General features: G+C 63.5%; 1 protein-coding gene across 2 annotated transcripts in view; it reads left to right on the top strand.

Moving 5' to 3' along the window:
- SDK2 (sidekick cell adhesion molecule 2) overlaps positions 1 to 8249 on the top strand; it is a 50681-nt gene extending 42432 nt beyond the window's left edge. Inside the window, exons 34-45 of one of the 2 annotated variants that reach the window (XM_040582102.1) lie at positions 55 to 111; positions 353 to 454; positions 651 to 766; positions 1691 to 1877; positions 2370 to 2507; positions 2585 to 2746; positions 2886 to 3011; positions 3841 to 4005; positions 4349 to 4489; positions 5076 to 5295; positions 5626 to 5752; positions 6868 to 8249. In XM_040582102.1, the coding sequence (XP_040438036.1) occupies positions 55 to 111; positions 353 to 454; positions 651 to 766; positions 1691 to 1877; positions 2370 to 2507; positions 2585 to 2746; positions 2886 to 3011; positions 3841 to 4005; positions 4349 to 4489; positions 5076 to 5295; positions 5626 to 5752; positions 6868 to 7221 (1895 nt within the window). In that variant the 3' untranslated portion in view covers positions 7222 to 8249. The remainder of the gene's footprint in view (positions 1 to 54; positions 112 to 352; positions 455 to 650; positions 767 to 1690; positions 1878 to 2369; positions 2508 to 2584; positions 2747 to 2885; positions 3012 to 3840; positions 4006 to 4348; positions 4490 to 5075; positions 5296 to 5625; positions 5753 to 6867) is intronic. The other variant, XM_040582103.1, reaches the window with a different exon arrangement.
- Positions 8250 to 13314: the final 5065 nt, after the last annotated feature.

Below are 13314 nucleotides of genomic sequence, written 5' to 3'. Positions count from 1 at the left end.
ATGCTGCGTGCGGGACTAACCAGCTGCCTGCTCTCCCTGCCCCATGCCGCCCAGCCATCTACGCCGTGCACAACCTCAGCGAGGTGTCCCTCACCCAGTACGAGCTGCACAGTAAGTCACCGCTCCCCCACCCGTGTCCTCGCTGCCACCCCCTGTGCGTCCTTCCCTCCGCCTGCCTGTGCTGTGGGGTGAACCGGGCTGAGCTGAATGCCCCGGGACACCTCTGCCCACCTGCTCCTGTTGCTCCTTGGGGACACCCCCATCCTCCCCAGCAAAGGGGGCTCTGCCAGGACCCCCACCCCTCTGCCTGCAGGGAGGGACCCGCTCACCCCTTCTCCCCTTTCCCCCGCAGACCTGAGCAAGCACCGGCGCTACGAGATCCGCATGAGCGTGTACAACGCTGTGGGCGAGGGCCCCCCCAGCCCCCCTCAGGAGGTCTTTGTGGGTGAAGCGGGTGAGTCTTCTGGCATGGCCTTGTGGTGCGAGGGGCTGCCGGCAGCTGGGAGCTGTGGGGAGGGGGCTCTGCTGCCCTGGTACCCCCAGCTCGTGCCAAGGCGAGGCAGCGCATCCAATGCATCAAGGGAGGGGGGGGGGCTTTCCCTTCCCTGGTCTCAGCTGGGCTGTGACACTTGTCCCCTCCTTTGGCACAGTGCCAACTGGTGCGCCACAGAACGTGGCGGTACAGGCAGCCACAGCCACCCAGCTGGATGTCACCTGGGAACCACCACCCACCGAGAGCCAGAACGGGGACATACAGGGCTACAAGGTACCCGCACCCTGTCACCTGGGAGCTGGCAGGGAGCCGGGGCTGAGGGACACTGGGTGTGCTGGGAAGGTGCTGGGTTCCTGGGGGGGCACAGGGTGCCCTGGGGAGGTGCTGAGTGTCATTGGATGTTGCCGTGTCCCCTGGGACACGCTGTGTGTGGTGTCGGATCTGGAGAGATGCTGGGTGCCCTGGGGAGGTGTAGGGTGTCGCTTTGGGGTGCTGGGTGCCCTGGGAGATGCTATACATGTCGCTGGGGAAGGAATTCTGGGGACGTGCCGGGTGTCCCAGCCCGGTGCCGAGCGGCCGCGGGACGGCAGGTGGCGCCGTCGGCCCCGGGATGGAGCCGGGATGGAGCCGGGATGGAGCCGGGATGGAGCCGGGGGCAGCAGGGATGGAGCCAGGTGCTTCCACGTGCTGCAGAGATGGAGCCAGGATGGAGCTAGGATGGAACTGGGATGGAGTTGGGGTGCTGTCAGGGTGCATCTGGGGTGCTGCCAGGATGGAGCCAGGGTGCAGCTGGGGTGCACCCAAGGTGGTGCTCGGGTGGAGCTGGCGTACATCCAGGGTGCTGCCGGGCTGCCCATCCCCATGCTCTAGGCACCTCCTTGACCACATCCGTGGTGGTTCCTCCTGCTTGGCTCTGTCCTTTGAGAATTAGGCACAGCTCAAGGGTCATCTGAGCGTGCTTGCTCTGCAGTGCAGCGATGCTGAGCCCTGAGCCTACTGCGAGCGGGGGTCGTGTCCGATGACCAGCACAGTCTGGAGCCATCCTGGAGGAGAGGCAGTTCCTTTCCCTCTGACATGCCCCCAGCCACGCAGGCAGAGCTGCACGGGGTGTTTGAGCAAAGCAAAGGGCCTGGGGAAGGCGAGGTGTGCTGGATCCATGCATCGCCCAGGTCTCCGTGCTCCCTCCTCCTCCTGCAGATCCACTTCTGGGAGGCCCAGCGCCAGAACGAGAGCGCACGGGTGAAGACACTTTTCATGCCTGAGAATGGGGTGAAGCTGAAGAATCTGACGGGGTACACCTCCTACTGGGTCAGCGTCGCCGCCTTCAACGCCGCGGGAGACGGGCCCCGCAGCACCCCCATCAAGGGGCGGACGCAGCAGGCAGGTGGGGCCCGTGGCATGGCTCCCCCCAGCCCTTTGCTCAGCACCCTCCCACCCCTGGGCTGCACAGGGAAGTCTTTCCATGGGTCCAGCTCTGGTGATGTCTGGCTGATGCCCCTTCATCCCAGCTGCACCATGGCTCCTGCTGCTGCAGTCCCAAGCAGAGAGCAGCCCTGGGCTCACTCCGGAGGGTCTGTGGGTTGGGGGCACGTGGAGATGAAGGTCTTGCCTGAGACTTGAGAAGGATGAAGGTCTCGGGAGAAGAGACAAGGAGAAGGAGGCTCTTTCCCTGAGCCCTGTGTGGGGTCTTTGAGCCTGGCGGGGTCTTTGCTGCGGTGGGGATGGGGACACAGGCAGGTGGCACCAGGGTGGTGTGAGATGGTGATGGCAAGTACCCCGGCCCTGTTAGGGAGGAGGCAGGGAGAGGGGCTGGCTTGGTGCTGGGGGTGTCCCCTGGGAGCACTGAGCTGTCCCTGGCCGCTCTGCTCCCTCGCAGCTCCCAGTGCCCCCGGCTCCATCCGGTTCAGCGAGCTGACCACCACCTCGGTGAATGTGTCCTGGGAGCCACCACCGCTGCCCAACGGCATCCTCGAGGGCTACAGGCTGGTCTATGAGCCCTGCATGCCCGTGGACGGTGAGGACATGGCTGGGACATGAGGGGAAGCTGGGGGGGGCTCTGGGGAGGACCCGGCTCAGCCTCCATCCCTGCAGGTGTCAGTAAGATTGTGACAGTGGACGTGAAGGGCAACAGCCCACTGTGGATGAAGGTGAAGGACCTGGCAGAGGGTGTGACATACCGGTTCCGGATCCGGGCCAAAACCTTTGCCTACGGGCCGAACGTTGAGGCAAACATCACCACGGGGCCTGGGGAAGGTAGGGGGGACATGTGGGATGCTGTGCTGGGGGCAAGGGAGGAGATGCAGTGGGGACGGTTCCCACAGTACCACTGGGGCCGGCATGGCCACGTGCCAGCTTGTGCCCCCGCGCCACAAGCTCCACTCTGGGTCCCCAGGTGCCCCTGGCCCACCTGGTGAGCCCTTCATCTCCCGCTACGGCTCAGCTATCACCATCCACTGGTCAAGCGGGGACCCCGGCCAAGGGCCCATCACCAGATACGTTATCGAAGCCCGTCCTTCAGGTACTGCAGCTCCTCTCTGTTTTCCACCCCCACCCCCATACCAGTGGTGTCTTGGATTCAGGAAAAAGGGAAACGGAGGCAGGGAGTGCTGATCTCACCCAGGCCACCTGACAGGCTTGGGGATTAGGACCCGGGTGCCCGGGGTGTTGGCCATGTGTCGGTCCACGAGGACCGTGCTGCCGAGCAGGTGTTGACTGGGAGTGATGGAGCGGGGCAGATGAGCTGCGGAGCAGTACTCATTGGTGCTGTTGCTTTCATAGGCATGGAAATTGTGATGCTCCCCCAGCCGGGCAAGGGGGAGCCGAGGGGCACCAAGGTTATCCCAAAACAGGAGGGCCCTGCTCCTGTGCAGGCAGGGCTGGCAGCCGGGACTCCCCGTCCCCGCGGCAGGGAGCCAGCAGGCATGGCCCCGCTCTCTCCTGCAGCCCCAAGTTAATGATTTCTCCTGCCACAGAGACCGCAGCTCAGACAACCCAATCGATCGCTAACAGGGGTGGGTACCACTCCCCGTGTCGTGTCGGGGAGCAGCACCCAGGAGGGAAACCCCTCACTCCCGTGAGCCCGTGGGGCTGCCAGGGGTGCTCTGGGGCTGCGGTGGCAGCAGGTCTCCAGGGAGGTGCATTGCCCTTGGCCAGGGCGGGTGATCAATCAGGCATGTGCATCACTGGGGCTTTTTAATGATGCTGCAGTGAGCGAGCTCAGTGCCTGCCGGGGCTGGAAGGGGAGGGCGGGCAGAGGGCAGGTGCTCCTGGGTGGGGGGGATCAGCCTCTCGCCCTGGGGGGCCCCACAGAGCCAGTTGCCCTCTCCCAGGCTCCTCCTCTCTTCCAGATGAGGGACTCTGGGATATCCTCATCAAAGACATCCCCAAGGAAGTGACCTCCTACACCTTCAGCATGGACATCCTGAAGCAGGGGGTCAGCTATGACTTCCGTGTCATCGCTGTGAACGACTATGGCTACGGGACCCCCAGCACGCCTTCTCCCTCCGTGTCAGGTAGCCAGGGGGGCAGCACGTGGGTGTCTCTGGGGGGATGCTGGTACCCCTGTGCTGGAGGGAGAGTCCCAGTGCTGCTCTGTCCTTGTGGCCACCACTGAAACCCATCTCCCCAACCCTGCCTGGCTCCTACAGAGCCCCACATCCTGCTGCCAGCAGCATCTGCCAGCACTCCCCTTGCAAAGCCCCCTGTCACACACACCCCTTTAACCCACTCCTTCACATGGATCCAGGTCTCACAAAGTTCCCCATGGCAACCCCATGCCTTGCAGCCGGGGCTCCCCATCCATACCGGTTTGCCCTGCATGCTTGTCCCCCTCTGATCCTCCCTGCTGTGCCCCAGCCCAGAAAGCCAACCCGTTCTACGAGGAGTGGTGGTTCCTGGTGGTCATCGCCCTGGTAGGGCTCATCTTCATTCTCCTGCTTGTCTTCGTGCTCATCATCCGTGGGCAGAGCAAGAAGTATGCCAAGAAGTCAGACTCAGGTGAGCACTGGGGATGTAGTGGGTGGTGATGGGACCCTCTGAGGTGCCAGCCAGGGGGTGCAGCGTCCTGACCCCGTAGCAGCCTCTCTGGGGCCTCCCTGCCTGCCTTTGGGTCTGAATAGGGTGGTGGGAGCCTGCCTCCCTGCCTGCCTCGGGGCATGGCTCCTCCATGGACCCAGTGACATCTGATAGAGATGCTGTGGGCTTCCCAGAGAGCACTGGGAGCTAAAGATTAAATAAGTGACTTGTCCCACTGTCAGCTGCAGAGGCAGGACAGCCTGGGGGGCTCAGCAGAGGTCATTGGGATTAGTCAAACACAGCTCTGTTTTCTTAGCTGTATCAAGGGCTCAAATTGTGGGGAAAATCCAGACCTCCTCATTAAGCAAACAGAGCGGCTGAGCCGGGAGCCAGAGGCGATGGGGCAGGTCAGGGTGCGAGCCAAGGCAGGCAGGCTCGGCACGGCTGGCGGTGCTGGGCACGGGGCTGATGCGTGGCTGCTGCTCCGGGACTGGCACCTCGTGGCCGTCCCCAGGCTGTGGTCTCTCTAATGCGGAGCCAGCACAACCCTCCCTGGGTCATTCCCCAGCCCCCCTGTGCAGAGTCCAGGCCCCCCCTGACTGTGCTGCCTGGGGAGGGTCTGGGGGAGGCTCAGCATCCCGTCCCCCAGGGAACAGCTCCAAGGCGACCGCTCTGAGCCACGGTGAGATGGTGAGCCTGGATGAGGGCAGCTTCCCCGCCCTGGAGCTCAACAACCGGCGCCTCTCTGTCAAGAACTCCTTCTGCCGGAAAAATGGCATCTACACCCGGTAGGGACCTGCCGCTGCAGCCCGTTCCCTGGGCGGGGGGGAGCTTTTTAAGTCATTATGCCCATCCCTCCATCATGCAATCACTATGGGATGGGCACAGGGCTGGGGAGGGCTGGCACCCCAGCGGGATGACCCTGTTCTGCCCGGTGCCCCCCCAGCCTGAAAAGCTGGGGATGCCTGAGAGCCCGTGGACCACAGGCAGGGTCCTTAGGGGGAGCTTGGCACAGCATATGGGTGGTCCCAGAGCCTGCCCAGGGGGTCGGCTGGGCTCGTCCCCACATGGCACAGCCCCGAGGGGGGATCTGCGCTGAGCACCTGCCTCTCCCCAAGGTCCCCGCCGCGGCCCAGCCCTGGCAGCCTCCACTACTCGGACGAGGATGTGACCAAGTACAACGACCTGATCCCCGCCGAGAGCAGCAGCCTGACGGAGAAGCCCTCCGAGGTCTCCGACTCTCAGGTGACCACCTGGGGCTGCACGTGGGGATGGGGACCTGGGGCAGGGGGAACAAGGGCAGGATGGAAGGTGCTGGGAGTCCTCCCTGAGCATCGGCCCTGCTCTCTGCCCACCACGATGCAGGTCCTGGTGCACATTTGGGAAAAGCAATGCTGATCCTGCTCTCCTACCCCATCCTGCTTTTTAGGCAGCAGCATTCCCCATGGCTTCACGGCACAGCCGGAGCAAAGCTGGCACAGCCCACAGCCCATGCACTGGGGGGATGTGGCACTGCGGGGGGGAACCCAGGGCTGCTGGGGACAGCGGACAGGAGGGCAGCAGGGTTGGGGACTGTCCTGCTGTGCCTGGTCGCTGGTGGCAACGGCCACAGCTCTGCCAACCCTGCAAAATGGCACCTTTGTCTCCTCCCGGAGAAAGGGGCAGCTGTGGCCGGGCAGGAGCGCGGCCACGGGCAGCTCCCCAGGCAGGCAGCCTCCAGCGAGGCCACAGGAGCATCATCCCCAGGACCGACACTGGGCAGCATCTGAAAAGACCGAGGCTGAAGCCCAGGGAAAGGTCCTGGGGGTCTCCGTGGCTGTCCCTGAGCAGGAGGGGGACCAGCCCCAGGGGGCCCCCCTGTCACTGCCTGCATCGGCTGTTTCTTTTGCCTTCTGTGGCAGATGCCGGCTCTGCTCCCTCTTGCCGGAGCGGGGCTTGAGTGGCTTTTGAGGAGCTGTGAAGAGCGGCGGGAGCTGGCGCTGGCGCGGTGCAGCTTCCCCACCGCCCTCAATGGGCCCTTTGTGCAGGGCCAGGGGAAGCTGAATCCAATTACCGCCAAGGGGGAGGCAGGGCTGCCAGCACCCGCCTCCCAAAAACATCCTCCCCGCCAGCCTGGGGGTCTCACAGCCTCGGGGATCCCCCCTCCGAGGGGCCCCAGGACCCTGCAACCCTTTTCTATGAGGTTTTGTTTTGTAAGAGGCAGAAACCCCCCAGTGGTGCTGCAGCCGTCCCAGCCCCCGATGTCTTTTGGGATGTGCTCGCCAGCATCCCCCAAAGAGCGCTGGGAAAGCTCACCCTCTTTTGGGGGCTGGTGGGTGATGCCCCCCACCCCAGGCTCACTCTCCTACCTTGTTCTATAGGGCAGCGACAGCGAGTACGAGGTGGACCCCGGCCACCAGAAAGCCCACTCCTTTGTCAACCACTACATCAGCGATCCCACCTACTACAACTCGTGGCGGCGGCAGCAGAAGGGCATCTCACGGGCGCAGGCGTACAGCTACACTGAAAGCGACTCAGGGGAGCCTGACCACGCACCCCTCTCCAACAGCACCTCCACGCAGCAAGGCAGCCTCTTCCGCCCCAAAGCCAGCAGGACTCCCACCCCCCAGACCCCCGGCAACCCCCCCAGCCAGCCCGGTACCCTCTACCGCCCACCCAGCAGCCTGGCCCCTGGCTCCAGAGCCCCCATCGCTGGATTTTCTTCTTTCGTTTGATATTTAAACAGAAGCAAAAACAAACAGGAGGAAAAAATTAGAAAAAAGAAAAAAGAAAACCCCCAAGAAATTAAGGAAAAATTAAAAATCGGCAAGGGGGAGAAGAGGAGGAGGAAGAGGTGGAGAGGCCGAAGGGCCCCAGGCATGGCAGTGGTGCCATGGTGGGCAGCGGCCCCAGGTTCAGGCTCGGTGCCGCAGCGGGTGCTTTGCTTCCTCGGCAGAGCCGGAACAGAACGCCAAGCGCCTTCCCTGGGGCTGGGGAGCAAAACCCAGCTCCTCTTCTTGGCCAAAGCTTTCTGTGCTACCGAGCCCTTGGCTGAGTGGGGCAGGAGGACTCGGCGTGCCAGCAGGATTGCAGGGACTTTGCCCTTGGCACCTGCTGGGCTGGGCGCAGGGGGTCTTGCCATGCCAAACCCCAGCCCCTTTGTTTGCAGCTCCCCCGGGACATGGAACAAGTGGTGACACGGAGACCCCAGCTGCAGAGAGGAAGAGGAGCTCTGCTGATCTTAAAACCTCTGGACATGAAACCCCCACCCTGGACCCCCCAGCCTCTGCGAGAAGAGGGCACCCACTGTGCTAGCAACCCAGGGGACAATTAATTCTTATCCTCGTTTGTGCCTGGTCCAGCACAGCCCCCCTAGGAGAAGCCAGGACTGGAACGCCAGGAGAGCCGACCAGGGTGCACATGGTGCTGATGTGTCCCACCCCCCCCCCCAGTTTTGCACCCTGGGGCTGTGCAGGGGCACGGGTGAGGGCTCAGAGGGGGCGATGCAGTGACTGTAGCCACCCCTCTGCGTTTCTCGTGGTTTGGGGATTTTTTAAATGGGGTTTTGTGCAGAGGCCTGGGACCATAACGGGCATGCAGGGGTTGCGATGCCTGGGGAGGGGGGTCTGTGGCTGGGGGCATTTTGGTGGTCTCTGCATAGCAAAACCCCTGCAGTGCCTACCGGTGAGCCAGGCACCAGCCCGGTGGGGCCGCGGCACCCGGGCTGAACCGAGGGAGATGCCAATAAACAGCCTGAGGATCAGCACGTCTCGCCTCTCTGTCACCGTGCTGTGGCAACGAAGGGGCCAGCGGGATGTGTCCGCTTGTCCAGTTGCCCCGGCAGGGCTTTTGCCAGCCCTACGGCACTGGGGAAGGAGCCAGGCAGAGGCTGCAGTGCCAGGATCGGGCCCAGAATGCGGTCGGGAGTGGCGATGGCTGTATCCCTGCATGTTTCCAGCCCAGTGGGGTCTGGAGCTAGAGGGAAAGGGGACCACGGGGTGGGACAGGGAAGGAGGGAGGTGACCCCATCGCCAGCAGCAGCCCTGTGTCACTGGCAGTGGGGATTTCTCCTGGAGCGGTTTGCAGCCACCCTCGCTGCCTGCTCTGCCCTTCAGGCCTGTCAGGAAAATCCAGGTGATGTGCTTGGGTTTCATCGCCCAGCACCCCTCCGGCAGCAAACAGCGCGGAGCTGGAGCCGAAGGCTGGGGAAGGCTCAGCCTGCCAGCAGCACCAGCAAGGCACGGCACCTCCTTCCTTGGCCGAGGGCTGTTCCCTCGCTGGGGGCTACCAGGACCAGGGGCTGTGGGGTCTGCACAGCCCCTCGCTGCAGGGCAGGGGCTTGGAGTTCCTTGCAGGCATATACTTGGACCCTCACGCCGGCACGGGCATGGGCTGGGGCTGCCAGAGGGAGCATTTCACAGGCGCTGGTTTGGGGACTGGTTGGAGCTGGGGGGTGTGACCCCATGCCGCAGCCCCCTTCGCCCATCCTATGGGATGGGGAGAAATGGGGGACGCTGCAGTGGCATTGCTGCCGAGCTGCAGCCATCGGCAGAAGCACTGTCCCCACCTCGGCACATCGCTGTGGCCCCGGAGCAGCGGGGAGCAGAGGGCATTTCTGGCCAGTAACTCATCTGACCTACTTGGGAGCTGGCACTGAAGGGAGCGCAGCACCCAGGGGTGCCCGTCTCATCCCTGGGCAGCAAGGCGAGCCTGATGACCCACTCAGGTGGAGACATTTGTATGGGGGCAAAAAAGGGTGTGTGTTTGGCAGGACAAATCTTGCCTCTTGTTTGTAGATCAGCTCCAGCCCCAGGCACCCTTGCTTGTGCAAGAGAGACCTTCCTCCCACTGGGGCTGGGACATGGAGCTGCCAGAGACACGGGGCAGAGCAGGTCTGGGGAGTTGAGCAATACAGGCGAGCTCTTTGTGCAAGGGACACTCCCTGTGCGAGGGATGCTCATTGTGCGAGGGACATTCTCCATGCAAGGGACGCTCATTGTGCGAGGGATGCTGGTTGTGTGAGGGACATTCCCTGTGCGAGAGATGCTCCCAGTGTGAGGGATGCCCCTTGTGCAAAGGATGTTCCCTGTACAAGAGATGCTCCTTGTGCAAGGGATGCTCCCCTCCCACACAGGACGTGTGCCAGCCCCAACGACCCAGGAGCACCGCTGCTGCCCCTGGACCAGTCCATCACTGCAGGGACAATGGGATGCGGGTCCTGGGAGGTGCCTGCATCAGTCTGTGTGTGCTCCCTGGCATGGTGGTGTGCCACAGCCCTGGCAGCCGGGGCACAGCAGAGCCCAGGCTCCTCTTGCCTGCCCTGGCCCAGCTCATCCCCGGCCACGATTTGAAGCCAGAGGGTGCAGCAACATCGGCAGCAGGTTTGGAGCTGGTGCTGTGCTGGGAGGTGAAGGTGGCCGGCGTGCCTGGGGCCCTGTGGCAGCAATGGTGGTGAAGCCAGGACGAGCCCTTTCTACTCATGGTTTCCCACAACGGAAGGATGCAGCACCCAAGGAAGTGGCAGATCCCACATCCCACCACAGCAGTTGGGTTCACCCTCTGCTCCCCGGGGAACCTCTCTGGGATGGTCTGGGGGCTGCATGGGGCACAAAGCCCAGTATGGGCACAGCAAGGATGGGCCAAGTGCCGGTGGCACTAGCAGGAGCTCTTGCTCACCTGTGCTGCCTCAGTTTCTCCCCAGCACAGATGCAACCAGTCTGGCTGGGCTCACGGGGGAAGATGCCGTGCTCCCTGCCGAGCACAGCCACCTCCTCCAGCCTCAGCTTTCACCACGCTGCCGCCACAACCAGTTCTTTCCAAAAGTCCCTTCTGCCACCCTGGCCCCTCCAGGCAGGTCTGGGCTGCCGGTGCCCAGCCCCGCTGCCAGCTCTCCAGGCTGCTCTGTGCCGCAGACGGGCAGGGCGAGCTGTCGGCAGCAATCAGTCCCCGGGGAGTGAATTGGCCTTGACGTATGTCCTGACTGCCGCTCGGCAGTGGCCTGCGGGTCTCCCAAGGGCAGCGTGCCACTCGCTTATCAGGGCTGGGCGAGCTGAAGCAGGGCAGAGGGGAGCAGCTGCACCCCCAGACCTCGCTGTGCAGACAGGGCAGCACCACAGCGGTACCCAGGTGCGACGGGGAGATGTTTATGTGCCAGAAATGCGGATTGCAACCTCTAAAGCCGGGCTGAATTCCGTGGTTTGTTTTTATTTATTTATTTAAACTGAAGTGGTGGTGGTGGTGGAGTCAGGTAGTAACAGTTTATTTTCCAGGTTGAGATTAGATCAAGCGGGCAGTAATCAGAGCAAAGAGAAATGTTTGGTGTGTGGTGGAGGAGAAGCAGCCCTGCAGCCTGGGTTCTCCCTTTCCCCCAGATATCCCAGATTCCCTGCCAGCTCCCAGGGCAGAGCCGAGTGTCCCCACCTTTCCCTTGCCTTGGGCTGTGGGGACAGGGACAACCCCTCCTGTCATGCCGGGGACTAGACAGGACTTGGCGCATCCTCAGAGCCCCACGTGCCCCAGGCCCTGCTGCCTCCTGCGCCGTGCCAGGCTGCGAAGCTTGCGGCACGGGCAGAGCGGCTGGCGGCAGGGACGGTGTCGGAGCCCTCCTGGGGCGGCGGGGAGAGGAGAGCGGTGGAGAGGATGGACTCAGGTCTGTGCACCCTGTCCCACAGGTGGGGGTGCCCAGTGCATGCCGTGGCACCCCAGCTGAAGGGATCCTTGCACTGAAGCTGTTCCAGGGCAAGGGTCTTCCATGGGCACTGCTGGCTGCGGTGGGTCCTCACAGCAGCCACACTCCACGTGGGATCCCCCGGGGGAAGCCAGGATGGCTGCACCGTGGCCAAGCCATGGGTTCCCAGGCAGGTGGCGAGTTGTGCGAGCCTGTTCCCAGGCACTGCTGGCCAGGGGAGCGTGCGGGCTGGGAAAGGTGGGCGGCTGCACGGAGAGCCTGCCTGCAGCAGCCTCTGACCTGTGCACAGCTTGTCCTGGTGCTCACCCGTGCACCCACGGGTGCCGAGGTGCCAGTGGTGGGCAGGCAGGGTGGTCCTGCCAGGGTGCGCCAGTTAGCCTGATAACCACCTCTGAGCGAACAGCCTGGGGAACGGGTGAAACCCCACATCTGTGGGTGCAAGCTGGTATCCGTGGGTGTCAGTGGGGCTGTTGGAGAGGCTTCTGGCAGAAGCCAGCACTGGGCCCTGGGGCTGGTGGGATCTGGGGGGGCTGTGGAGGCAATGCCTCATTCCTGGCATGCTGGGGTGTCTCACGGTGAACCCCACACCCTGGTGCAGCACTGGCCTCCGGGAAAGCACCCAGCTTGCTCGGCAGCATCTCCTGTGCGGCCAAGGCAGCGTCGGCAGACAAAGCTGGCAGGCGCTGGCAGCAGGAGGAGGGGATGGGGCTGCCGGGAAACTCGGGCGCTTCTCCCTGCCCTGCTTTTCAAAGAGCTTTTCAAGCCTTTTTTCTTCTCTGCTTTCAAAAGCTGCTGAGAAGCTAGTGCTTACTAAGAAGCAGTAAAAGGAACCGGCAGAGGGTTTGGGAAGGGCGGGAGCGACGCAGCCACCCGCTCCATGCTCCTGAGCCTCCCAGCACCCCGACACCACTGCCATCTCCCCAAGGCCGGATCCAGCCCTGGGGTTCTGCTGAGCTGCTGGGGAGGGGAGGGGGCCCATCTCTCCCAGGCAGTTTTTCAAGTTGAGTGGGTGCCTGCTCTTCCCAGCCGGAGTTAGGCCAGCCCGTGGGAGCCTTCCCGGCGGCTCCCACCAGCCAGCTGATGTTAATCCCTCCTGACTGCGCTGTCTCAGCCAGCGCCGTGCTCCCATGACAGCATCAGGTGAGGTGAGCAGGGCTGTACTGGTGCTCACGGGCTTCGATTAACACGCACTGACCCCACACGAGTGGGTAGAGCTGCTGGTGGGAGCTCTGGAAAACCCTCCTCTTCCTCACCCACTGACAAACCACTGTTGCATCCAGCGGTGGCTCCCAGGGGCTCCCTGCTCAACTGCGGGCACAGAGCTTTGCCTCTTGCCTCAATTTCCCCTTTTGGAAAACAAGGAAAATAAAATTTGCCAAACCAAACAGCTATGAAAATGGCACTGGTACGAGCCGATGAAGCAGCACGGTCTGGGAAGGAGCCTGCAGGCACCGGCGGAGGCAGGATGATGCTGGAGACCCGGGCTGCGGGAAGAGGCTGTGCCCTGGATGGTTTGGCCATGGTGCTCAGTCCAGCAGAGCCTCTCCACCGCGCCAGCCCCAGCATCTCCGCAGCGCCACGCTTGCTCCAGCTGCCGGCAGGAGTGGCAGCTCCGTGGTTATGCTGCAAGCAGCCTCCTGCCCTTCCCACGGAGGGAAGCGGCTGCACCAGGTGAGCCATCAAAGTGCCCGGTGCTGCCCAGCCCTGGCTGCTGCTGCACCCACAGCCCGCCGGGCTGCACCCATGGCCCCCCGGGTGGGTGCTGCCGAGCCCAGGGAACGGAGCTCCTTGGACACATGAGAAATCTTCATCCTCCCACAGCATCGTGCCCCAGCACCTGAGCCCCCAGGGCTGCACGACTGGGGCACCCCAGCACTCCGCTCGCCACCCCCCCACACCTAAACTGGCTCCTTCCACAGAGGCACCAGACGCTCCGGAATATGCAAGAAACGCCGCATTAGGCAGGTTGGGGATAATCCCATCCTCCCCACCCCTTTTCTCCCACAAAGGTCTCGCCGTAATCCCCGAGAGCGGCTGTGCAGCCCTGCACTCTCCCTTTCAGCGCCCCGCTGGGCCGGGGGCTGCGGGAGCCATGGTGCCCCCCTGGCCCAGCCACGGAGCTCCCAGCCCGCGGCCTGGG

The sequence above is a fragment of the Falco naumanni genome, chromosome 1, assembly GCF_017639655.2.
Source record: "Falco naumanni isolate bFalNau1 chromosome 1, bFalNau1.pat, whole genome shotgun sequence".
NCBI classification, from domain to species: domain Eukaryota; kingdom Metazoa; phylum Chordata; class Aves; order Falconiformes; family Falconidae; genus Falco; species Falco naumanni.
This window is presented reverse-complemented; position numbering and strand designations above follow the sequence as displayed.